The 27,850-nt window shown below is 42.7% G+C and overlaps 1 protein-coding gene across 1 annotated transcript in view; it reads left to right on the forward strand.

Moving 5' to 3' along the window:
* FHIP1A (FHF complex subunit HOOK interacting protein 1A) overlaps window positions 1–27,850 on the forward strand; it is a 113,447-nt gene that overhangs the window by 34,661 nt on the left and 50,936 nt on the right. Inside the window, exons 2-3 of the mRNA XM_066632979.1 lie at window positions 17,450–17,659; window positions 20,208–20,834. Coding sequence (XP_066489076.1) covers window positions 17,555–17,659; window positions 20,208–20,834 — 732 coding nt within the window. The 5' untranslated portion in view covers window positions 17,450–17,554. The remainder of the gene's footprint in view (window positions 1–17,449; window positions 17,660–20,207; window positions 20,835–27,850) is intronic.

Here is a 27,850-nt window from a genome sequence, read left to right on the forward strand (position 1 = left end):
AATGAACGTGATCATTTACGCAGTGTCACTGTAGTATTGGCATGCTAAATAATTTAGTAGGCTGTGGCAGGTAGATAGCTATGTAGTGTCTCTGTTACTATGGCAATACATTTGCTTAATGCAAATATTAGTCATTCTGACTATGTGGATCTCGAGGCTCAGGAAATTTATTAGTGAGGATGGGGAATTCAGCCTGGAGTGATTAATTTTTTGGTACTGGTACAATGACAGGTCTGGTCCTGGTGTGCTGAATTGGATGACAAGACAGACAGCTGGTCTGTGTTCAAGGTAGCCTTCTTGATGTTTACCCTCCTAAAAAACGGGAAAAAAACCCTTCCTATCCCACAGTACCTATAATTTTCTTGGATCACTTTCTCAGGTGTTGGGGGGGATGTAACGAAAGTGGTAAAGATAGAGATAGTTACACTTCTTATTCATTTGCAATATATCATATTTATGGAGTGCTTACAAGTGGGTGCTTTATTAAACAAAGTGAACAAGGTCAGACTTTGAATGAATAAATTCATTCAAATAAGCTCAGACTTCATTCATTCATTTATTCCACCTTTATTGGCATAAACAATCCATCAAGAAAACAAAATTAAAACATTCAAGGTAGCCACCAATCATTGATCAGGCAAAGAAATAGAGGAATTTACGCCTCAACAGTGCCTTAAATAAATATTTTGCAACATTTGATGAGCAGCACTCATTTCTCCCGTCCAACAAGTACTAGACCAAGTCTGTATCTGAACCATGAAAGTTTTCCAGGAATGGATATAGAAATCGATGGTGTAAATCAGTATAGTGGGTACAATACAAAAGTACATGGGTCAAGGACTCTTTTGAGGTCAGGTCGCAAGAACATGACTGGGGACTCTCCAATGGTGTATTAAAACTTGCTCTTAGTACATTTGTAGGTAAGATATTAAACCTACCCAGCGTAAAGGCTCTACGAATCTGAGGTGAACGCATGAACGATAGATAGCTTGAACCCAAATCAGAGGTCAATGAAAGACCAATATATAGAAGCGAACAAGACTTACGGGCTGCAGCTTGCAAATCCTGTTTCTCTGTATCGAATAGTCGGGTCTCTATATCGAATAGTCGGGTCCGAATAAAATTGTAAGCTGCAGACATGGTTAATCCTCCTATCAGATCAGGTGGTAAACCTAGGAGCTGGAGTCTTTTGTGAAATAAAGTTAGACCAGGGGAAAAAGAAACATCAGCAATAATATTGGGAGAGCATGATGTTCTGATTTGCCTCAAAACGGATTCTTAGCCAAAATCTCAAGAATCTCAGGTAGGCCAGTGTTTCAATTTTATGCAGACCAGCTTCGAGGCACAATGCTGCATAAGGGATGCAGTGAGGTACCGCAAAGATCTTATAGAGGAATCTGGATTGAACATGTTCTACTAGAGTGGAAATGGCTGAAATCCGGATAGGGGTACCAAACAGCAGTCGTGCCAGAACCTTGGACTTCAAGATCTGCACCGCTACTGGGATATAAGTATTGCCCCAGGTGTAAAAAAAACTGCAAAGTAGCTTGAACTAATAAATTGCTTGAGTTAATAGCAACCTGGCGATGAGGTGACCAAGTGTGCCTATGATGAAACAGAATTCCCAGGTACTTGAAAACTTTAACCTGTTCGATTACCTTCCCACCAAAGGACCAAGAGGTAGGTTTCCATTGGGAACTGAAAACCACTATTTTAGACTTCTCAAAGTTTAATTGCAGTTTATTGGAAGTTAGGTATTTAATACACGAGTTGATTAAACGCTTCAAGCCAATTTTCATATGGGACAATAGCAGCATATCATCTGCATACAACAGAGGGGGAACGGTAAATTACCTAATTTAGGAGGATGGGTGTCAACTAAGGACAATTGAGGACCCAGATCATTTTTTTGTATTGTATTGGCAACCTTCAGTCTCGAAAGACTCGAAAGACTCTGAAAGGTGGTTCTGGCACAGCGTCTAGTGTGGCTGAAAAGGCCAATCCAGGAGTGACAATCCCTTCCACACCGGGAGCAAGTGCAGTCTGTCCCTGGTCTGTCTCCCTGGCTATGGGCCTTCCTTCTTTGCCTCTTAGCCTCAGACTGTTGGCAAAGTGTCTCTTCAAACTGGGAAAGGCCATGCTGCACAGCCTGCCTCCAAGCGGGCCGCTCAGAGGCCAGGGTTTCCCACTTGTTGAGGTCCATCCCTAAGGCCTTCAGATCCCTCTTGCAGATGTCCTTGTATCGCAGCTGTGGTCTACCTGTAGGGCGCTTTCCTTGCACGAGTTCTCCATAGAGGAGATCCTTTGGGATCCGGCCATCATCCATTCTCACGACATGACCAAGCCAACGCAGGCGTCTCTGTTTCAGCAGTGAATACATGCTAGGGATTCCAGCACGTTCCAGGACTGTGTTGTTTGGAACTTTGTCCTGCCAGGTGATGCCGAGGATGCGTCGGAGGCAGCGCATGTGGAAAGCGTTTTTTTCTCTCCTGTTGTGAGCGAAGAGTCCATGACTCGCTGCAGTACAGAAGTGTACTCAGGACGCAAGCTCTGTAGACCTGGATCTTGGTATGTTCCGTCAGCTTCTTGTTGGACCAGACTCTCTTTGTGAGTCTGGAAAACGTGGTAGCTGCTTTACCGATGCGCTTGTTTAGCTCGGTATCGAGAGAAAGAGTGTCGGAGATCGTTGAGTCAAGGTACACAAAGTCATGGACAACCTCCAGTTCATGCTCAGAGATTGTAATGCAGGGAGGTGAGTCCACATCCTGAACCATGACCTGTGTTTTCTTCAGGCTGATTGTCAGTCCAAAATCTTGGCAGGCCTTGCTAAAACGATCCATGAGCTGCTGGAGATCTTTGGCAGAGTGGGTAGTGACAGCTGCATCGTCGGCAAAGAGGAAGTCACGCAGACATTTCAGCTGGACTTTGGACTTTGCTCTCAACCTGGAGAGGTTGAAGAGCTTTCCGTCTGATCTGGTCCGGAGATAGATGCCTTCTGTTGCAGTTCCAAAGGCCTGCTTCAGCAGGACAGCGAAGAAAATCCCAAACAAGGTTGGTGCAAGAACACAGCCCTGCTTCACTTCGCTTCGGATGTCAAAAGGGTCTGACGTGGAGCCATTGAAGACAACAGTGCCCTGATTAATGCCAGATCATTAATGAATATGTTATGATAATATATTAATGAATATATTAATGAATATGTTAAACAGCATAGGGGCTAAGACACATCCTTGTTTGACTCCTAAATTAGTAGGAATTGGGACCGAAAGTTTCCCACATGGTGTTAATTTAACACAGCAGCTAGTCTCCGAGTAGAGCTTCCTGATTAAGAGAAGGAGTCTCTTGTCCAGTCCTAAATTGTCCAGTTTTAGCCAAAGTAGCTCCCTGTCAACCATGTCAAATGCGCCTTTTAAATCCAGGAAGGCAGCATAAAGATGTAAATTTTTAGATTTGGCATACTTAATGACTAAATGGGATAGGGCTAAACAGTTATCCAAATTAGATTTACCAGGTAAGAAACCTGTTTGTTCTGGGCCAATAATATTATTTTCTTTCAGCCACTTGGTGAACCTGTACAAAAGGTATTTTGCGTAAATCTTGCCCAGAGAAGATAGCAAAGAGATGGGGCGATAGCTCCCTGGGTGCTTTCTATCACCTTTTTAATAAATGGGCATAATGATTGATTGGGTCCATGAGTTGGGCATAATACCAGTCTTATTTACAACTGCGAACAGGTCTGCCAATAGTGGTGCCCACCAATCTGGGTCAACCTTGAATATATCAAGGGGAAGGACGTCTGGGCCTGCAGCCTTCCCAGGTTTCAAAAGAAGAAGTTGCTTTACTTCAGACTCAGATACAGGAGTCCAATTATGTACTTCAGAAAATGAAGCCAGTGGTACAGAAGAAGTGACTTTACAATCATCATAAAAGATTGATTTAATATAATTTTCCCAAATAAATGATGAGATTGGAGAAACTGGGGAAACATAATTATGGAAGAAACCTGAAGTAATATGCCAAAATTGTTTAGAATTCTTAGACAAAATGGCTCTATGGAGTAAATTCCACCTTGCAAGAGAGGATTGTTGATGCACAAATTGACTTCTCAGTTCAAAATAGCATGGAGGTAGAACTAAAGCCACTGATTCTTTGAAAGTTCTGAAAAGCTTTCTAAGTTCTAATTTGAACCCTAAAAAGGGATCACATGAGACTACATTTGCACCACTCTTTTTAGGGCCCAAGTTCTGAGGCGGGGATCATTTTAAGGCAGAGATAAATAATTCTAAAAAGGCTTCAGACTTGGCAATAAAATCAGAAGGGGTCTTTGATGATAAAAAAGTAGATTTGGCAGTAACTGCCAAGTCAGAAAATTGTAAATTTTTAAAAATCCTTAAAGATGTTTCATCCCAGAAAATTTTGGGGTGAGATACACTAAAAAGGGAAGGCATATCTTGAGGAGAAGGAGAAGAAAAGGTCATCGTGAGCAGCAAAACACAGCTAAGGGGGAGGTCATCGCTAAGTAAAGGATCTCCCACTTCTAATTCTCTCACAGCAGACAACATGGGGGCAGGAATCAAAATATAATCAATTACACTATTACCATATCTAGAGATAAAGGTGAAATCTCCTTGATCACCCATATCTACCATTGAGCCATATCAGACTCCAGCGCAGGCTGAATTTAGCTAAGTAAACACCAGTCTCATTGATCACTTCATCCTTTGATTTGCGTTCAGATAGACAGTAATAGGGGAGATCTAAGTCATCCATGGAGTTGCAGATTTGTGAAAAGATGACATGATCTGGACCGGTTCTCGCATTCAGGTCCCCAAAAATAAGAATTTTGGCTCCCACAAATCTGCGTTCCAGATCTCCCATGATCTGATTGAAATATTTCCATTGGTGCTTCTGAGAGGCTTTGGTTTGTGATGGTGGAATATAATTATTGACTATCAAAACGTCCCAGGGCGACAATGACAGTTTGACAACCTGTATCTTACAGTAACTATCAGACATTAAAATAAAATCAATTGGGAAATGCGATAAAGACGGGACTGCCAGCCCACCTGAAGGACGGCCTTTGGCTTGAGACTTAGTTGCTGGTAAGGAGATAACATTATACCCTTCTAGAGTAATAGGACGGCCCATCCAAGTTTCTTGGAGACAAATTATATTTTTAAAGAAAGGGTATAAAATCAGGGGCCTTGAGCTTAGAAGCCCAGCCCGCCACATTTCAAGAAAGAAATCTAGCCAAATTGGTATCTGTTGGAGTAGGCGGTTCTGTCAGTCAATCCCTGTAATCTAAAGGGTCGGGACAAATTGTTAGGGGCATCTCGAGAACATCAAATTGCGAGGGAATTGAATGTCTGGGAGTCTGTGGGGAAGTTGGAGGTAATCCCGACAAAAAGCCAGGGACTTGCTGATGGTATGCAATAGTATGGGTAACAGGGCTAATGGAATCATGTAGGCCGGGATCTAGGAGAAAGGTTTCTGTTTCTAGATGCATAGAATTCTGATAAACATCACGAAGTGGGCGGGAATACTCAGAAAGATCTGCTTTAAGATCAGCTAGACAATCAATTATTTTTTTCCTTCCTTCCTGAGGCAAGTCCTTTATAGTTTGTACAGCCTTTCGATCAATCACAAGTCCATCCAATTCCAGTTGATCCAATAATGCACTAATGTATGATGCAACATTATTATATGTCTCTACAGTAATTGCTGTAGGATCTCCTTCTAACATAGCAACAGATGTAGGGTGGGGAAGATGATGTAGGTCAGGAGCTTCCTTCACATTGTGCCTGTTTGATTGAGATGGATTCATAAGGACTGGAGAATCCAGCATGGATGGTTGGGCTTCAGGTAGAAGCTCCTGAGAACAGGCGATTTCTTTGAACTGTCCTTCTTCTTCCAACCTCCTCTCTTCAGAATTCTTACCTTCTCGAACACATTAATGACCCTCTGTTGTTCGAGGTAAGGAAGTTGTTTTGTAGCTAACACCGCTCCATCGATGATGTCCTCCTCCTCAGGATCAAGACTTAGCAAAAAAGGCTTCAATAGTGCCCTTGGAAGCTGGTCCCTCGGTTGGAGGCATTCCCTCACTATTTTGTCTGTCCCTCACTATTCCCTCACTATTTTGTCTGTAGCCCCCTTGTCTAATCAAGGATGGAGTGCAGGGAAGTGGCATAACTGCCTTTTCGAGATGGATTCCTTGAGCTACGTCTACCACAGTCTCCTCTAGCTTTACCATCTCTATAGAAGGAACTCTTATCAGCAGATCGTTAGCAGGAGGCATTCTCACACTGGTTTTGTGACTTTTGTTCTCTTGTTTACTGGAGGGCCAGGTGAGGGATGGAGGCACAACTGCCTTTTCAGGTAGGGTAGCGTGGGCTGCAGCAGCCAATATCTCCTCTGCCTCTATCATCTCCACTGATGAAGCCCTTTTCAAAGATTCAGCACCAGTCCTAAGTTTAGCAAGGGATCTCTCTAGATGGTGAGTTATTTCCTCCAGCTCGTCAGTGGCTGCTTTAAATGAACTCTCAGAGATAGATCGTGTAAGCTGCTCTTCCTGTGAATTAGTATTACATTTCTCCAAAAGTTTATCAGTTGCCTGAGTCCTTGGTTGGATGCTAGCATGTACTAGCCTTGGTATCCTTACTGTAACAGGTGGGGATGTTAATCTCCCATTTCCAGATAAAGGTGATGCCCGACCTGTGTCCGTAAAAACTCTCTTAGCCACTATATCAAATGTGCTCAAAAAGTTCCTCATTCTAATGAGCATCAAGGGAATAGTTGGAGTTGTAAATTCCATCAACAGCCTGGTTTTAGAAGGAGGTCCTGATAGTTTTTCAATTGATCCCAAATCAATTTGATTAAATTCCAGCCTCAGTAGCCTGGCTAAGGAGTCCAAAACTTGTCATCTGGTGGACCATCAATTAGAATTCCAGAAATTACACTGTATCTCCAAGATTACTAGCTTAGTTAATAGGCGGCGAGTAGTTATTGTTTCCCCTTCCCCGCGTTCCAAGGCAGTAAACGTAGCGGATCTATGCTCAAGTATAGGCGATTCCCTCCCATTTCTCGCATGCAGCTGGTCTTGCAACTGCTGTAACTCCGCAAGGCACTTGTTAAAGCCTTCCTGCAGGGTGTGAACTTGTGTTGTCACATATTTGATTTCCCTGAGAACAGCCAGAAGTGTCCTTCCAGTCAAAGTACAATGCTGCCCCATCAAAGACAACAGAGAGTCATCAAACAACAACAAACCCTCCTTCCCTTCACAGGGCTTGGGAAGTTCATCTTTAGCAGTTGTTTTCCTCTTTTGGACAGAGGAAAAAGGTGATGTAGCTGTACTCTGTCCGTTATCCAGCCACCGGCAATTTGGGGAGGAGAAGGAAGAGTTTTCCTGTAAGACAGCATTATCCTCATCAACAGCTGTAAGCGGCTCCGATTCCAGGACAGTAAAAATATTTGATGAAGCAAAATTAGTAATTTCAGTCGTTGATTCATGCCAAGAAACAAAGTCATCTAGACGAAGCTGTTTAGATGCTTTATTTGGAGAGTCCTGGCCAGGGGAAGCTCTAGTTCTCTTCTTCTTCCCCATTATGTTCTGCCTGAGATTGCAGAGTAATCTGATGTAATCCTCAGTCTGTAGGACTTGAAAGTCAATAAAAACAGCAGAACCTTAATAAGGAATCTTTGTCGAAAAAGGATGTAAAAATTGTGGGGACCCACGTCCTAACAATTGTAAACTGGGGGAGAATTAAGACACTTTTCTATTGTGGAAATGTTAGCTGGCAGCCATCTTCCTCCAGAGCCTTGGATGCGAAGTCATGAGGGAAACTCAGGAGACAGCTCCTGACCGTCTTGGGAGCCTTGTCCAAGACTGGGAACAGTGGCACAAGCCCCTGCGCTAAGAGCCACGGGCAAAGAGGAGGAGGAGAGCAATCAGACCCCCAGCAGGTCAGCAGGCTTGCAGGCTCCACGCCCAGCAGGCCAGTCCCTCAGCTGAGCTTATTGGGCCCTTCCAGACACTGACTCTCGAGAGGCTGCCGCTCAGACTTGCTCTCCTTCCTGTTCTGGGTACTGGCATTGGTATGCTGGTAACTGTAAGGAGTCCAGACCACAGCATGAGCTTAGTTCAAAAAGCTGAACTTCTGGAGGCTTACAAGGGAGGCAGGAATTTCAGAACACGTTGCAGGCATTGATTCTGATGGCATGGGAGAAAATATGGTTCCCCTGCATGCTTCTTGGAAATGTCTGAAGAAGGGCTGAGTTCTTTGGCCATGGATGGGGTGCAAGTTCACCCTTGGGATGCCTCCTGCAGGAGAGATACTGGAATAGGGGCTTCTGGAATCCATCAGGGGAATCTCCTCCCTGGACTTTCCTTACCCACTTGTACTCATCTGTCTCATTCTCCAAGTACAGGGGTTCTCATCCCAGTACCACAATACCATCTAATGGCTACATGATATGTGGGGAAAGGAAAGAATGAGGTTTTCAGAATCCTTATGTTATTGTGGCGTAGTTGTTGCATGGAGAAATCAGCACGGTGTGACCCATCTGCAGAAGATGCATAATATAGAAAGGGTGCTTGCGTCTGCGCTGTTGTGATACAGAGTGCTAGCTAAGTCTTCTTTCTCAACGCTCTTTCCCTGCCTACAATGAAGCAGGCTTGAATCTATTTGCCTTGGTTTCATCGGTCTCAGTCTGCCTAGCAGCCAAGTAGTGGTGCTTCCTTGAGAGCTGCTGTGTGTTTGTTACTCCTCTGATTACTGTTACTGCCTGTTACTCCCTTTTCACTTTTTCCTTGAACATGCTGCCTGCGGTTCTGTTCTTGGTCACCTTATTTGCTTGCCTGCTGTGTTTCTTACCTAATTTTCTAGGGCTAGGTTCTGTGTTGCCTGTGCTGTTCTATTTTCTGTTTTGGCTGGGATGTGCTTTAGGCTGTTTCCTTGGCTGGATTTTGTGAAGACTCTGAAGACCAGCTCTTATAAATATATGCAAATTGTTACATGGAAAGCCCTAATTCACTTTCCAGCTTCCAGAGCACTTGGAGGATGATCCTGACCCACGGCCTTGGATTCCCACTACCCGCTTACTAGCACCTGCAAATACTTCTGAACTAAAAGTATTCTTCTAGGGCTGGGCCTTTCCTTTTTTACCTAACAAAACCTTTGTAACCTAACAAATGCCTTGCTAAACTAATCTTGAATATAATACAATTTTTACAGTCCCTAGGCTTGTTGATAACCACTTTTGGAGTGGTAGCCACATTGACTTGTTTCAGCAAAAGGAAGGAAGATTGTGTGGCACACACTGGTGGAGTGGATTCTAGTCTACAAAAAACTTACGCTGTAATAAATTTCTTAGTCTTCAGGGTGGCTACAGGACTCTGTGTTGCTTGAGTGTATTGAGTGATATTGGACCGATCATGCTAACCCAATGTTTCTCAAACTGTGGGTCAGGGCTCACTAGGTGGGTCACGAGCCTGGGTCCCCATTCAATTCAATATTTCATTTTTAATATATTCAACTTGATGCTACCATGGCATGTGGCTGCATTTGGGAAAATGTTTCAGATCTGTACTTTTAACAAGTTACTATGTATATTCTTTTAACAATGATAGTCAATGGAACTTACTCCTGGGTGTGGGTAGGATTGCAGCCTAGGATTGTTAAAAATTTTCCTGCTTGTTGATGTCACTTCTGGTCATGACATCACTTCTGGTGGGTCCTGACAGATTCTCATTCTAAAAAGTGGGTCCCAGTGCTAAGTGTGTGAGAACCACTATGTTAACCAGATTGTTATAAGGATAAAATGGGAGGTGGAACCATTTGTACTGTGCCCTGTTCTCCTTGAAGGATCGATGCGATGAAAACGCAATCAGTCAGTAAACCTCCAGGCATACTCTCGTACAGAAAGGCCAACATCACAAATGACATAGGAATAAGGAATTGTAACATGTTTCTGTTGTGTACTTTAGTTCTGTACTTTATATCCCCAGTGTAGGATATAATTTTTCTTGGGCATTTTAAGCATACTTCTAAAAAGAAAGAGGCTGTGTGTTTTCCATCATAATTGCATCATTTATTCATAATTACAATCATAATTTTAAAGCAACAGTTGCATAAATAGACATGATTTTAATATACTGCTCACTTGGCATAGTTTAATGTTGTCCTTTGGAATTAAACTTTTCAAACATTATAAATGGTGCTTTACAATAAAGGTTACTGTGATTGAATTTAGCATTTAAAATGGAGGTGATTGCTTTCTGAGCTTAGCATTCAGAGAAGGTATGCAAGCAGATTTAACCAGCATAATGAATTGTATGTTTGACTCATTAGTTCTTAACAGAGTCACACACTGCAGGTAATGGCCCAATAATCTGCTGCTGCTATCTTTTGATATAGTAAGCAAAATATTGCTTTAACTCAAGTCCTATTACTTATAAAAATTGGTCTCTTATGTATTGCTGTGTTGTGGATTGCACCAGAATGGAACTTTCAAGCAGTTGTGAAAAATAACGGTTGTGTAAACGGTCTTTACACTGGAACTAGTGGATTGGAAAACGAGGCTCCATTTGGATTTTTTATAAACTAATTTACAATTGCTCTGCAAGGGAGGAAAAAAGAGGAAAAGTGGGTGGTATTAGCAAGGTAGTCTTTCAAGAGCTTCCTTATTAAAGGTGTTTGGACTATCTACCAAACAGGTAGTTGTTGCGAGTGCCATTTTGTTTTGCCTTTAACTTTGAATAGAAGATAGCAGTTCTGAGAACAGCAGCAGCCAAAACAGCCTGGAGCAGAGCACTGAACAATTGTCACTTTTCCCAGCATCTCATCCTGCTGCTGCCTAAAGAAAGCAGACAGGCCCTAAAGTGTGTCATTATGATGGTGGTGTGGAATGTGGGGAGGGAAGTGGCAGCTATTTAAACTGGGCTCTTGCAGGTAGTGAGTCAGTGTTGGTGCATCGCCATAAGGTTGTGGGCCCCACTCCATTTTGATTTTTAGGAGTGTGATAGTGTGTTGTGTTTACCCTCTCTCACATTGCATGAGAGTAGGGGACATGAATGACAGAGAGAGGGGCTTTGAATAAGAGGCCAGTCACTTATATTGATGATTCTCTTGTTGTTGCAGGACAAGTGAGTCCCCTTGAACTTTAATTGTTGAGGGAAGGAAAAATACTTCGAATAAATTTATTGCAATTTTAATAAATTGCTGCTCATTTGTTTAAATTTGCCTGTTTTCCTATTTTCCAAGATAAAAATGACACACTCGGTGCTAAATATATTTTAGCATATTGCTCAGTTTGATGGAAAAGGTGGGATACAAATTATTTAAATATTTAATCATATACATTGTGTGAAAAACCTTTTTGAAAAACCATGTCTTTCAACTATTCATGATTTTGACCCAGACTAATAATTCCAGGGAGAATATTCCTAATCCAAATTGTAAAAAAGTTTTTTTTATTACTGACATAGTATGTTCTTCCATCTTTAATACACAGATTGTAAGCAAGTTTAAAAGTTTTCACTATTATGCAGCATTTTATTTCCCATAACGCTATAGATGGAATTTCAGCATTATTGTTATTTATGAAACCAACTTTTATTGTGGAGTCGATCTGTTTTGAATTATGTGTTGAAATGAATCAGTTTCTATTGTAATGTTGCCTTGATACATTATGATGTAATGGTTATATGCTATGGTTTTATAATTGCTTTGGTCGTAAATCATTTTGTTTCTCCTTTTTGTGGGGAGGTGACATATAAGTCAGATATATTCATAAGGTTTTCTAAAAACTCCTTCAGAGTTTACAGGAAAGACTTTCTTTTTGTGTTCATTTTGTCTTTTCTTCAACATTTTAAAAAGACATTTGTGAAACCATCTATTAAAATATGTGTGTGGGAGACATAACTGGCATGAGTCTATATTCGTGCATACAAGAGAAGATCGTTACCTTGTAAATTTCATGTGATGGCTTTTGTTGTCTTTCGGTAGACTTTGACATGCATGTGTGTTTTCACTGCAGTGCTTGTGTCTTATTTTTGCAATAGAAGTAATGCAGTTACTAGTTTCATCCTCCTAGGGGCTGCTATTTCCTTATAAGATCTATGTCAGTCTACTGCATTATTCTTTGAACATACAGTACACAAAAACTTTAGGTTGCTCTGTTAGTCCATTAAGGAAAAAGCTATTGTTAGACCCTTCTCTTGAACGGGAGTTTCATCAACACAGTCACCAAAGCCTGTCTTTTATTTTAAATCAGGTAAGGCCTCCTAATAGGCTGATTTACAATTAATTCATTGAAATTTCTTCTTCCCAAGTCAGGTGAGTGAACTGGACCAACTGGTGAGCTAGGTGTGGGCTAGGTTTTGGTCAAAGCTATTGGTGGTGTTACCAGGCAGTCAGGAGACTCTAATTTTCATTTGAAAAAGAATGGCTATGTGTGATACATGACCTAGAGCTCTGATCAGAATGGAGCACATGATAGGCTGCTTGTTAGGATAGCCTCAGTAAGCACTGGCAGCTGGCTTTTTTGGTGGTGGGTGAGTGGGGGGAGTTTTCTCAGGAGAAAAGTTCTTGCTCATGACACTAGTTAAAGCTACTGTTCTATATACAACTCCCTTATTTGGGAGTAAATCCCATTAAACTCATCGAGGCTTATTTCTGCTCAGACATGGCTATGATTGCACTGTAACTGTGCTTGATATTTGCTTAGCAGATTCAGTGGTGGTGTGCTGGGTGCTGATCTTAGCAATTTAGAAAACTGACTGTGATCTTATTCTTCGGCACAATAAGGGTAGGATTAAAACACTACTTGGTGTATTTTTTCAGAGGTTTGTAGGTGATTTTATAGAGATGTCATTGCAAGCAGTACCTGTTGAATTTATTTTGTGTGTTTTGCTATGGTCCCTGAGTAAACTTGTTTGGTAGGCTCTGGAACTGTTGTACCATGTGAACAAAACCAAACCAGAAATCCTCGGAAAGCATGGCCATTACTGCTATAATAGGAGTGTGTTTTATGGATGCCCAGAGACTAACATGCTTTTCTTTCTTCCAATGTCCAAATCACTTTGGAATAGTTGAATTAAAATGAACACACACACAGAAAAGCTCTTAGAGTAAAGTTGGATAAGTGCATCATTACCTATGCATTTAGGCTGCAATCCTACCCTCACTTTCCTGTGAGTAAGTCCCATTGAACACAATAGAGCTTACTTCTGAGTAGACCTGCTTAGGATTGTGCTCTTAATGTCTTTTAAAAGACAGTATTTCTCCTTAGGAGTGAAATTGGTCAGAGCTGAAGTTACTTATGAAGCTGAGTTTACCGGCTCACTGGTTGGATTGTATGGGACTAGCATGGATGGTTGTTAGGATAGCTGCCCCTAGCATGGGCTTACATCAGCAAGGGTGACTATCAGACTGGGAACTGTGCACTTGTAAAGTGCTGATGGTGGCACCCCTGTCTCCACTGCTGCACTTCAGTGCTTACATGGGAAACTGCCTTTGAATCTGACTAGTGATCCACCTAGTTCAGTATTGTCTCCTTTGGCTGGCAGGGGCTTCTGAGCATTTTAGGAGGGAGGGATCTTCCAGCCCTACCTGGAGTTTGAACTTGAGACATTCTGCATGCAAAGCAGGCTGTCTGTCACTTAGGCTGCAATCCTATCCATTCTTGCATAGGAGTAAGCCCCACTGACTATAATGGAACTTACTTCTGAGTAGACATGCATAGAATTGGGCCCTGAGCCCTCTTTGTTTAAAGATTGGAGTAGCTTCCATTCACCTTGATTGCTACACAGTGGCTACCAATGGTTTGATTTGGCAAACCTTCTCACTGTCATGGCTTCACCTTCTCTTGCATTTAAAGTTCTTAGGTCATAAGTGATTAATCAGGATGTGTACCAAGGCATTAGTAAGTAGGAAAGGGGACGATTATCCTGTTGTTTTCCATAAACTATTATATGTCCAGGCAATTTTACCATATTTTTCGCTCCATAAGACGCACTTTTTCCGCCCCAAAAAGTGGGGGGGAAAGTGTGTGCATCTTATGGAGTGAATACTGCAAAAAAACAACAAAAAACAAAAAAAACTCTGCCCGGCCCTGGCCCCGCCCCCTGCCCGCTCGCTCTGCTCTGCTTCCCCGGGCAGTCAGAGGCTAAGCTGGCTGGAGGGAGCCCAAGCCCTTCTGTCTACTCAGAAGTAAGTCTCAGAGTCACTGGGGCTCACTCCCAGGAAAGCGTGGGTGGGGTGGCAGTCTTGCTGCGCAAGCCCACGTTTCTACTCAGAAGTAAGTCTCAGAGTCACTGGGGCTCACTCCCAGGAAAGCCTCTCTCCCCCCCCAAGCCTGGAGCATCACAGCCTCTCTTTCCCCCCAAACCTGGAGCATCACAGCCTCTCTCTCTCCCCCCCCAAACCTGGAGCATCACAGCCTCTCTCTCTCCCCCCCCCAAGCCTGGAGCATCACATCCTCTCCCCCCCCCAAACCTGGAGCATCACAGCCTCTCTCTCCCCCCCCCCCCAAAGCCTGGAGCATCACAACTTCTCTGCAACACAAACACTTTCCCCCCTCTCTCACACACTCACACACACAAGCTGCCCCCTTCTCTTACACACACAGATGCTCTCCCCCCCCACACTCACACAGCAGGGGAGGGGCGCTTTCACTCACCTCATCCAGCATCTGAATGTAAGCCCCCCCCCCCCCTCCATCACAAAGAAAAAACTGTCTCCTTGGTCAGAATGCCAGTTTTTGCTTATTGCACAAGCCCCAGGTAAGGCTCGGTTCTCACCATAAATCCAGAGGTTTGTTGTGTCTTGAGAATTCAAGTTGTGGTTGGACTTTCCACTTGTTCATTTGTATTGGAATCACGGAAGAACTGGCGAGGAGGTAGATGTGGTGTCAGCAGTGGCCCCTTTAAGGATAAGGCCTGGGCATTCAGCAGAGTGTGCTGTACAGCTGCAGCCACTGGAAGGCAATAGGGCCCTCAGGGATATAAGGAGTACCTGAGGCAGAAAGGGTCTGTGGGTTTTGAAGGAGTGCAGGTTGGAGGTAGGAGAGGAGACTGACTGGGTTTATTGAATTTGGAATCTGACTGTGCATTGTGACTGGACTTGGATACCCTGACGGATTTGACTAACCTACCTGGAACCTGATCTTGGACTGTAATTTGGCTTATTGGCTCTGGACTCTGATTTGGCAACTCTAATTGATGGGACTGATTTACTTGGCATCTGTGGACTGGAACTGGACTCACTTTTGCTTGCTGCACTGGTGAGTTGCACAAGGGGGACTGATCAGCCTTAAGCGGGCACGAGGCCCAGTGGATTGGAATTTGGCAGAACATCATTGTAGCAGAAAGATAATGGGATCCCCTATTTGTGTGCACCTGCTTTTGTGAGCTTCATAAATTCTGACTCTAGCAATGATGAGTTCTTGGGGTTTCCAGAAAACTAGAGTACTCAAACCTTTAAGTCTCTCCATTTGTTAATGACAGTGATAATGGTTCTTAATGCCACTGTTGACTGCTGTTCACTTTACATGGTTCAAATGTTGTTCTGTTATCGTTTATTAAATATTTAATTACACTATTTGGTTCAGAATATTTTTTTCTTGTTTTCCTCCTCTAAAAGCTAGGTGCGTCTTATGATCAGGTGCGTCTTATGGAGCGAAAAATACGGTATTTTGGTCCAGCTAAGTCATTAGTTGGTGGTTTGGGGATAAGCTTCTTATGCTGGTGTTCACCTGTGTTCTGTTGTTCTGAAGTTTTGTATGGCATGACCATTCTGTTTATCCTTTCAGGGTTTCTTTTGACTGTGTTCATTGGCATGCTATTTAGATGCTGTAGTATAGTACTTCATTGCTAGGTCTTCTTGATGCATGGGGGACAATGACATTGTGCAGCTAAACCATTCAAAATTCATGAGTTTTGTTATCAAAGATTATATCCTTTTTTCCACTTTTTTTGTTTGGTTCTGGGTCAGAGGGGATGTACTTCTAAGGGTTACAACCACTATAATGTGTGTTTCAAATATATTAGTAGATTCTCTGATGCACTGATTTCACATTTTTTTCTTAAAATGAATATCACAAGCCTCTTTCTAAAAACTGATTGTAAAGTACCCATAACTGAAACATAGACTTCTTGAGCAACTCCACAAAGTGCAATTAAGTTTGATTGCAGTACTACAATATCAAGCCTGTTTTTGTGCCTGGTTTTCATTAAGATATCTCAGAATGTAACCTGTCTTCACAACTCATTAATACAACTCATTCTTTTCCCTTTTGATTGGGCATTTGAAAGAGAACATGTAACATAATTAGCAAACGCAGATTTCTTCTTTTCCATATTCCTTCCTTCCCCAACCACAAAATGTAGTCCTCTTGGTTTTTTGTTTGTTTTTGTTCAATTCCTATTGGGCAATTGTGAGAGACATCTTTCACTCTAGAGCACGGGTGTCCAAAGTTTTTGGCAGGAGGGCCACATCGTCTCTCTGACACTGTGTCAGGGGCTGGAGAAAAAAAAGAATTAATTTACATTTAAAAATTGAATAAATTTACATAAGTTTACATAAATGAATGTATTAAAGATGAACTTATATGAATGAATGAAGGTCTTGCAATAGCTCAAGGCCTATAAAAGGCCTTGCACAAAGCAAGGCCAGCCTTTCCTTTGCTGCCGCTTCTGCATCATAGACATGAAACAACAAGCAGTGGAGGGAGCCCTCATTCCACAGCTCACGTGAGAGGTCAAACCGTCGCCCTCATGCTGAGAGCAGTTGCGTTAGGTCAGTGTGGGCTCCAACAAATCTCCGGCGGGCCAGAGTCTCATTGAAGACTGGGGGTTCCCTGAAGGCCGCATCTTGAGGCCATGAGGGCCACAAGTGCAGAGCAGGAGTCTCCAAACCCTGGCCCAGGGGCCAGATGCGGCCCGCAGTGAGCCTCTATCCGGCCTGCAGCCAGCCTCTGATCCCCTGAGCGCCTCTGGCCCAGTTGACTAAACACAACCAGAGTTGTGCTTGTGGGATGGGGGATTGGGGGTCCATTTAAGCGTGTGCTTTATTTCTTGGGCTGTGTTCATTCTTGAAGAAGTCCTGGACATTTGAGCCCATTCATTTATTCATTCATCTAAGTTCCATCTCTAATGTATTTATTTAAATTTTATATTTAATTTTTTTTCTGACCCCCGACACTGTGCCAGCTATTTGATGCGGCCCTTTGACTGAAAAGTTTAGAGACCCCTGCTCTAGAGGCAGGAGGGTCTGTGGCTGCAGATGAGGGGGCAATGAAGTCAAATGATGGTGGTCACTATCCCTACAACAATTTGTTCTCCCCATCAACAGCAATTAATTGATCCAATTTCGTTTTCATTGTTTTTGCGTTCTTATGAAACCGTGTGCGCTTACTTGCTAGAATTATTTTTCTGTTTGTGATATCTTTGCAGGTCAAAAGATGTCTGGTCAGCATGACACTTGTAATGCAGTGATTTGCTACACAGAACACAAAGGAAATTGAACATGTCCTAGTAGAAGAGACCTTTGAAGAATTTATGATGTCCACGGGTATGAGTGGCAAGAAAAATCATCAGGCTGTGAGCCTGGAAGGAGTCGACCCAGAAACATGCATGATTGTGTTTAAAACCCACTGGGCCCAGGTAATGCAGCTCAGGAGAGCTTCTTTTGTATTGATTTTTAAAGTTGATTGTGTTGGCAGGAATCCACTTTAAACAGTAGTAATAAAATATGGGGTCAAGTGAGGGATTGTATATCTTAAATACTGCAGTACAGAAGTAGCTTGTATGTCCATTGGCACCAAAGCACTTTTTTTCATGTTTTGGAGACCTGTAGAATTGTACTAGTCCATTATTTAGTTACCAGCACTTTGTGTTTGCAATGAAAGGACATAACTCAGTATGATGAATGGGCTAGGGACAGAGCTGGGAGATTAAGGTTCTGCTGCTGCAAGTGAAACAGAATCTGGAATATGATTGTCACATTTTGAAGCTCATGTTTTTGGATGTAAAGAGACAGCTTCAGGTATATTAGCATTGGCTGCAGTCCTGCACAGTTGAGGATGCTTAAATCCTGTTGACTAGCAGGTTTTCAGCAGCCTTTCTATTTGGGTTTGCAGCCTATGTAAAGAAGATGCCTCTTACCAAGTCAGACAATGACATATTTAATTGTCTGGACTGGCAAAGGTCTGCAGGCTTTCAGGCATTTGGATTTCTTCCTCCTGAGATTTTTTCAGTGTGTAGGCATCAGGGATTAACCTATTATATAATGCAAGCTTTTATACGTTCTGCTACTGAATAACAATTCTGTATTCTCTCCTCCTTTTCCCACTTCAGAATTGATCAAAGAGGCATTGTCTGTTTAAATTGGACAGCAGAGTGGACTTTGCTGGCCTTGTATTTAAACCTGGTTACTGTTACAGCATGTGCTTTTAAACATGCATAACATGTGCACATGGCCAAAAATTACCTTGTTTGCTGGAATCCAGGGTAGTGGCCAGTGGCACAGCTCTGTGGTTCAGTGGAGAAAAAAGAGCGAGGTGTGAGTGAAAGGTGCAATAAACAAACTCTTATTGTGGGAATAATTTATCAATAACAGGGAAGAGGAATCAAAACAGAAGCCAAGATAAACACTCACAAGGACTCCCTCAAAGGAGGAAAATGATAAAAGTAATGGCACATCGTCAATTTGATGGCACACTAGATAGGTAAGGAAAGATAGTGGGGAGTTTGTGGGATGATGGTGAGGCTGTGCCAAAGACCGAGATTACAAGTCTGTTCTTGTTGGATGGGGTGTGATGCAGTGCAGGAGTTGTGGGTCGAGACTGGGCAAATTTCCTGGGGTTTAAAAGGCAGGAAGAAGGCTCTAAAGCAAGCCGAGGAGTTATGTAGTAGCCCTAGCTGGTTTGAGGGTGGGAAACAGAGCAGGAGAGCCAGAGTTGCTTTCCCAGGGGAAGGAGTGCATTGCAAGGCAGTCCATAAGGATGTCTCTCCCACACTGGCACAGCAACTTTGCTTGCTCAGTGAATGAAGGGAATAAGTTGGGAATGTAAGGAGTAAGGTGGTACCAATCCTTGATGGCTGCTTGACATGGTGGGCCTTGATTTGCAGCTCAGATGGAAGTGGCTTAATGTAGTACCAGTGGGTCAATTAATGGCAGACTGACAGCAGGTTAGAATGAACAACGAAGACATGTGGGGGTCCTGTGACCCAGGTTTTTATGCCTTTTTCTTCTGCAGAATTCTATGAGATCTTTTGTGGAATGAGTCATCAAGGAACTCCCTTTTGTGACTTGATGGCTGATCTCCAGTGCAAACCTTTGCACTTTGCTGAGAGAGCGGCAGCTGGCTCAGGAGTCCAGTTGTTCCATTAGCATAACTCTGGAAATAAGTTTGGCCGTGGAGTCGGTGAGGATAGTTAGAGCTGGAGATCCTTCTGTTGTGTTGCTAATAAGCTTATGTTTCCCAAGCCAGGAAACTGCTAGGAGGTGGCTTTTGTTCAAATGTAGCATACAAGGAAGGTGTGGTATTTCCCAAGGAAATGCCCATGGAATTTCCCAAGGAGCAGGCAAAGCTTCATCCAAGCCAGTCTGATAGAGTGGGAGAGGCGATTGCACTCACCATCAAAAATGTGTGGTTTTTCTGTTGGCCTTTGTTGATCTTTTTTGTTGGCCAAGAAGATCTGAGTCTTCTTGCTATCAGTCCTCTACTAGAACCATATTACTGGCCCAGGTTATAGTCTTCTGGCAGGCACCCAGCACCGTGTACATTTGTGTCTTTTTGTACATGCTAAATAAATAAAAAGGCTTGTCAGTCACCATTACTTACAAGAAATATGGCTACTGGTTGTTCCTGCAAAACCGTAGTATAACGCATTGAAAAAGGTAGGGTTACGCTGGGCAGGAATGGATGCAGAGCTTTGGCACAGTGTAATATGCTGTGTTTTGACTTTCCTCTGCCAAGGGAAATAATTCACATTCCTAACCTTCCAGATGTTAATTCATAAGCAAATTATTTTAATCTCTTAATTTCTCTGCTACTATTTATACAATACATGTATTTATTGTGGGACTTAAAATGGAGATTAAATCTAGCAATTGTGAAGAGTTAAGTGGGAAAAAATTGGTAGGATTGGGATTAAAATATATTCTTTTGTATGCTGTGAACCTGTATGCTTTTTCACTTTTCCATAGGTTGTGAAAATCTTGGAGAAACATGACCCCTTGAAAAACATCCAGGCAAAATATGGTGCGATTCCTCCAGATGAAGCCAGCACGGTGCAGAATTATGTAGAGCATATGCTATTCTTGCTAATTGAAGAACAATCAAAAGATGCTGCGATGGGTCCCATCTTGGAATTTGTGGTCACAGAGAATATCATGGAGAAACTCTTCCTCTGGAGTCTCAGACGAGAGTTCACTGATGAGATGAAAATTGAGCAACTGAAGATGTATGAAATGTTAGTCACGCAGTCCTACCAGCCCCTCCTGCACCACAAACCCATCCTGAAACCTCTGATGATGTTGCTCAGCTCTTGCTCGGGGACCTCTACACCAGCTGTGGAAGCAGAGTTGGTAGTTCTGCTGAATCAGCTGTGCTCCATCCTAGCCAAAGACCCATCCATTTTAGAACTCTTCTTCCATACTAGTGAAGACCAAGGAGCAGCAAACTTCCTAATTTTTTCACTCTTGATTCCTTTTATCCATCGAGAAGGGACTGTAGGTCAACAGGCTCGTGATGCACTGCTCTTTATCATGTCACTTTCTGCAGAAAACAACGTGGTTGCTAATCATATAGTAGAGAACACTTATTTTTGTCCGGTGAGTTCTTTCTCTGCTTCCCTGCCTAAGACAGATTACAGTTGCATTTAAAAAAATGGTCACATTTTCATCTCCCCCCCCCCCCCCGAGAATAATTTTTAACAAATCAAAACTGAATTTACCGACAGTGCAATTTTATTTGTATTTACTCGGATGCAAGTCACTCTATGTTCAGTGGGGCTTATTCTCGAGAAAGTGTGCATGAAATTGCAGCTGATGTGCACAATAATTATTATTTAGAGATTGCAGGTGGCAGTGCTGAAGGTATATACTCCTGAACCAATTTCAGGAAGCCACCCAAATGATTTTCTGAAGTACATATCATAATGTATTTATAAACCCAGCTAATCTATGAAGAAATTTTGTAATGTGCTTTTTAAAAAGGTTTCGGTCTTTTTCATTTATAACAGTCTTCATTGAATTGCGGCCATTGCAGTACTATAATTTGCTTTTTTGACAGAAGACTAATTGAGTCACAAATGAATAAATTATGGATTAAATGTATGCTATTTAATGGGGACACTATCATATTTAGGTGGCCATTTGGGTCTCATTATCTTTAAATTAGTCCATGTAAATTAAAAGACTACACACATTTTAAAAATAAAACATTAGGATTGGGGTGCCTGATTGCTAGAAAATGCTATCAGGCTACCTCCGCACGCTCCAGTTTTACTGCTGGCTCTGAGTGTCACAAAACATGCTGTAAGGCACTCAAGTGCTAGTACTAAAGAGCGCTGAGGCTGACTGGCGCTGGGCTTCAGTGGGAGAATGATGCATCACTGGAGTGCTGAGTAGTAAGTTTTGTGCTGACGGCTGATGAGGCTTTTCAGGGTGGAGGGAAGGCGGGGGGAGGGGGTGTGGATCGCAGGGCAGTTTGAGCCTGGGAGAGGGGGTGGTGATACCGGTGAAGTCCGCTGCCTAATCCACTGCCCCCTCCTGAGCTGAAAAACCTGACCCTGGTCTCCTTGGTTCTTTACCCACTCAGCACAGACAGATCTGAAGAGACCCATTGGAGCTGCCCTTGCTTGACAGGAAGGGTACCTTTGTTCCCTTACCCTGAAAAGAACTCCAGCTGCTTCCTTGACCCTATAGGATATAGTGGTGGCCATTTCAGTGCCGCCTTAGCCCTGAGCACTAGGGAAGAATAGGATTAGGCCCTAAATGTGATAACTCTGTTATATTCCTCTGAGATTCATAAATTTTTCTTCTGCTTCTCCCCTCCCTCCCTTTCCAAGGTGATTGTGTTTTCACTTTCCAAGTTTGTTTGGCTGGATTTCTTTTTAATCCATTTTTGTCCAGCCCACAGGTGCACACGCTTGGTCCCTGTTGCGTATATGGGCAGAAATGGCTTAAAGCCAATTCAACTGTGTGTTTTCCTGTATTTGATTAAGAAAGGGCCCAATCCTATCCAATTTTCCAGTGCCGGTGCAACTGTGCCAATGGGCCATGCACTGCATCCTGTGGTGGGGAGGCAGTCACAGAGGCATCCTCAACGTATGGGAACATTTGCTCCCTTACATTGGGACTGCATTGCGGCTGCACTGGTGCTAGAAGGTTGGATACGATTGGGCCCAAAGTATGATAGAGGGCTGAATCATATTGAATTCAAAGTAGCCAAGAACTACTTGTTCCCTTTTCTTTGTTCGTTTACCTTACCCTCTATTATAATAATATACATTTTTGCCAATTTGCCCAGGCTTCCATAATATTACACTCTAAGGTGATGATTCTTACACAGCATACTTCCTTTGTACCCTGCTTAAGCAATATTTCTCTTGAAAACCTTATCAGCTTCACACTGCCTACTTCTGTATTAGTGCAGGATTCTACCTTTGTTTGTTCTTGTAATCTGTTGACCTACTGCCACAAAATTGACTAATCTAATTTATGTGTCCTAGACAGGAACTGTACTATGTCTGGTGTTGTTTTTTTTTAAATCACATAATTTTGTACCCTTAGGTAACTTGCTAATTCCTCTAGGAATTCAGAACTTGGCATTCCATTTAGCATGGTTGCTTCTCACTCCATTACATGTTTGTAAAAGCCATTTTCCTTTCTAATTCACACCCTATGGTTACACACATGAGTTTAAATATTTAAAAATGCTTTCCTTTCTATCTTCTTGGGTGGTGACCAGAGATGTTATCCATTAGTGGAAATGTTCTTGAGGGAGTGGAAGGACATTGTGCAAGGTTGTTAACTTCCTTCTTTTATCTCTGTTCAGAGGTGCACTTCTCCTAGCAGAACTATGCACACTCCCTGACTTATGGATGGCTGTGTTAGCACTTTTGCAGAGACATGCAGGCACAATAGCAACTGGACTGGCAAGAACTGGCTGTTCTAAACTATATCAGTTTCAAATTATGTATGGATCTCCAGAACCTGGCCTCTCAGAAGGGGATTTACACCCTAATTCAGTGGGTCCCAAAGTCCTACTTGGTCTTGCCAGCCTACTTGGACTTTGGGAACCCTGTAATTTTTTGTGGGGGAGGGGGCACAGCAGCAACATGATCGGGATGATCATACTGCTGCTGGGGAGCGAAGGGTATTTTAAACTTACTTTGGGGTTGCTATGGTTCTCTGGAGGGTCTGGGGAGCCTATGACCCCCTCTGCAGACCTCCCTGAAGCTTCAAAATGCTTTGAAAAAGTAAAAAAAAAACACCTTTTGTGTTGTCCCCAAAAAACCATTGTGAAACCAGAAGTGGTTGTTTTTCTTTTTCAAAGCATTTTGGAGCTATCTGCAGGGTTGCCCATGGGATTGCAGGCTCCCAAGACCCCCCAAGGTAAGTTTCAAATACTCTTCCTTCCCCAGCAGCAGCACCACGATTATCGCAATTGTGTTGCTGCTGATTTCTTTTCTGATTCCCCTGGTGGGTCGTGACCCATCCGTTTGGGAACCACTGCCCTAATCCTATGTGTGTCTACTCAGAAATAAGTCCCATTGTAGTCCGTGTGGCTTACTCCCAAGTAACAGTACATACAATTGCGGTCTTAGTGTACCGTCTCTTTCATGTGCTCATTCTGCTACTTCTTCCACAAGTTGTGAAAGCTTGTGGAACTTTGTAAAACACTGTCATTGCTAAAACTCCTTCCATAGGCAGCACCGTGAATACCACCATAATATACAGCAGTGGATCCCAATCTGATGGGTCGCGACCCAGTGGGGAACCAAAACTGGGCCATTCCCCTTAAAGGTAATGGCCCAGAAATCGGTGCCCCAACGGCTCCACAGTGACTGCGGTGATGGCCAGGAGTCTTCAAAGTTACCTGGGAGGTTGTGCTGGTGTCCAGGAGGGCCCTGGAGGCACGCAGCCTCCTCTGCAAGCCTCTTCACTGCTCCTAATAGCTCAGATCTGTAACTGGTGCGATTAGGATCAGTACAGAAGTTTGCAGAGGGGGCTGCGAGCCTCCAGAACCCTCCTGGATGCCAGCGCAACCCCCAGGTAACTTTGAAAATCTCTTGCTCCCAGCGGCACTGTGATTGCTATGACACCATTGGAGCCTCCCCCCCCCTCCCCACGCAAATACTTTAAAAGTTCAAATAGGACTTTGGGAACCACTAATATATAGTGTTCACTTTTTTTTGTATAAGGTTGTTTTAGACTCTAAACATTGCCTTTATAGTTAAGTAACATTTTAATAAGTACAGTTGTGACCACAATCCCTTTCACACAATATTTTAATATTCTCCAGGGAAGGGCATGAAGAACACAGCATGCAATAGTTATGTAACATACTATGAATAACTTTTATTCTATTTCTAATAACCCACTAGAACAAGTTTCAAAACATTTGCTTACACTGCAAGCACTGGGTTTTAAGTTTCTTGCAGAAAGGTTCTTATTGACTTCATTTATATGGATACATCTAAAGCGTACTCACTTTTAAAAAACCGTCCCCAAGGTAGATACCCTTATTAGATCCATGCTGTATCTTCCATAATTACATTTGCCAATTAATTTTTTGAAAGGCTTTTTACTCTGAAGATTAAAGGCAACTGTTTTAACCTTCAAACAGTAGGGGGCCATGATTGACAAAACATACTCCTAATTAGAATGAGTGTCTTAGTGTTTTACTGTCAGATCAGCCATGGGAGTAGCTTGCCCAAGTCTATAATAAAATATTACAGTCCACTCCTGAGGGTTATTCACTTCAGAATAAGGACTTTCGGAAAGACCCATAATTTTGTGGGTCTTGAGAGTTTGATCTTGAGTTTAGTGCTTTTGGAAAATTTAGAACGATGCCCCAAGGATCTAACAGGCATCCAATACTCCATTGGGCAAAAACACAGAAAGATTAAAGAGTTTCTTAGTGTCGTTTCTCAAGGGATGCAATAAAATCATAATTTTAATTTGGTTAAAATAAAACTAGGCAGGATATTATACAGCTAGTTAAAATCCCTCCCCTATAATTTAAAATGATTAGCTAGATTGCAGAATGAAACATTCAACAGTTAGTAAATTCCACAATATCTGCTTTTGGGCCAACCTGAACTGTGGTAGTTGAAAAAAATAGGCTGGTCCTTGTAGAATTGTGGATTTCCAAGCAATCCTCATTACAGTATTGCTATATTCCTATAACTGCTGTGATTTATTTGAGAAACAATGCATTGAACATTTCAGGATTTTCTTCATAAGAATAAGGGACGTGGACTCTTTTAAAAGTAAGCCCCAATATCAACAAGGAAAATTTTGTCATACTAAAAAACTTGGACCCTGTGCAAAACTTGAACCTGGTTTTTGATGTTTGAATACAGTTAATTTGATTGGTTACAGGGGTGCCCAAACCCTGGCCCTGGGGCCACTTGCAGCCCTTGAGGACTCCCAATGCGGCCCTTAGGGAGCCCACAGTCTCCAATGAGCCTCTGGCCCTCTGTAGACTTGCTGGAGCCTGCACTGGCCTGATATAACTGCTCTCAGCATGAGGGTGACTGTTTGACCTCTCATGTGAGCTGTAGGATGAGGGTTCCCTCCACTGTTTGCTGTTTCACATCTCTGATGCAATAGTGGCAGCAAAGGAAAGGCCAGCCTTGCTTTGTGCAAGGACTTTTATAGGCATTGAGCTATTGCAAGACCTTCATTCGTTCATATAAGTTCATCTTTAGTATATTCATTTATGTAAACTTATGTAAATTTATTCAAATTTTAAATGTAAATTAATTCTTTCCCCCCCCCTGCCCCTGACACAGTGTCAGAGAGATGATGTGGCCCTCCTGCCACATCCAAAACTTTGGACACCTCCAAAAACTTTGGACACCCCTGGTTTACATGTAAACTTTCTGTAGGAGGCTGCTTCAGCCCACTGACACCCCATTCCCTTGCTACATTGGCTTAGGTGGCATGCCCATGTGTGTCTCTGTGACTTTTTTGGAGAGTTCCTGTGCCAGAAACAACTGCCTTCAGGAGTATCTCAATATTGAGAAGAGCTGCATAGTGAGTTGCGTTAGATGTTGCTGAAGGAGTGCAGAGAGTTAGCATGTAGAAATGGCTTTTCAGAGGGAAATGTTGACGTGGTACATGCCATTAGCCATGTGACTGTTTCTATGTAGCTTTATGTCTTAAAAGGGTAAAGGCGTTCTTCTCAACAAGGATTCAGGGTGGCTTATGAAAAGTGTAAAAACCTGAATACAATGAAAGCAACCAGAAATAACTAAAGAAGAACAATATAGAAACAGTCCAGCTAGGAGGGAACTTGACAAGGGGACGAAGTTATAAGGAAATTGGTGAAGGTCTGAGGAAAAACCAAGGCATTCAGCTGTTTGGAGGGAAAAAAAATCCAAAGCAGAGGTAGCTACACTTCCAAGGCAGGGTGTTACACAGCTGAGGGGGCACCACAGCAAAAGCCTTCTTACTTTTGCAGCATCCTTCAGACTTGCAGTAACAGAACCTGCAGGGAAGCTTTGCCAAGGATCTTGCAGGTTGAACAGATTCATGTGGGTAAGGGCAATTCCTCAGGTACCTTGGCCCTAAGCTATTTAGGGCTTTAAAGGCAAAACCAGCACTTAGCATTGTGCCTGGAAACAAACTTGCATGTAATGGCAGCTTCAGTAACAGAGGTGTGGCACAATCATAAAGCCTCACCCTTGTCAAAACCCTTGCTGCTGCTTTCTGTACCAGCTGAAGTTTCCATACAGTCTTCAGAGGCAGCCTCATGTAGAGTGTATTACAATAGGCTGAGATGTCACTAAGGCATCAGTAACTTTGGCCAGGTCTGCCTGAGGCAGAAACGAGCACAGGCGGTGCAAAGCTGGGCAAACACACTGCAGGCTGCAGTGATCGCCTGGATGTTCAGGGTCCAGCAGTACTCCTAAACTGTGGACTTGATCCTTCAAGGGAAGTGAACAGGACATCCCACGATCCCTCTCATCAGGAGAACCTCCACCTTATCTGGATTTAATTTCAGATTGTGTGCCTTGTCCAGCCTTGCACCAATTCAAAATATTCACCTTTTCCAGCTGGGGAAGGCAGAGAGAGATATTGTTAGATGTACCTTATGGATAATCTCTCCCAGTCATTATTCCAGATTATCAGACACAATATGTATTCAAAGTATTAGATCCAGCCCAGTCTGTCATTTGTTGACAAATTCTATGCTAGTCTTGTGGTGGAGGAGGAGAAATTGTTGGTGCATTTATTGTGTTTTTTTGTCTTTGTGACTAAACTGCGCCAACCATACGTAGATGTTATAATTATTTCTAAAACGTTACACTGAGAGACTGTCTTTATTCCTCCCATGATTCTATTATTTGTGGCTCAGGTGGTGGAATAAGTAGTCAGTAAGGATAAAACATTCTCAACTATTGCAAGGAAGCGCAAGGCTGGCAGCCTATTTTGTCTGTCAATCAGAAAAAATACTGTTGCTTTTCAACACCTCTGGAAAATCAGAGTGATAATCTCTACTCAAAATGATTTTCAAGGAGGATGGATTTAACTGGCTCTTGAGAAACTAAAATTTCAAGATTGATAATAGTTTATTTTGGTCATGTCTTTGCATTGATTTTGAAAGGAATATG

The sequence above is a fragment of the Tiliqua scincoides genome, chromosome 6 (assembly GCF_035046505.1).
Source record: "Tiliqua scincoides isolate rTilSci1 chromosome 6, rTilSci1.hap2, whole genome shotgun sequence".
Taxonomy (NCBI): domain Eukaryota; kingdom Metazoa; phylum Chordata; class Lepidosauria; order Squamata; family Scincidae; genus Tiliqua; species Tiliqua scincoides.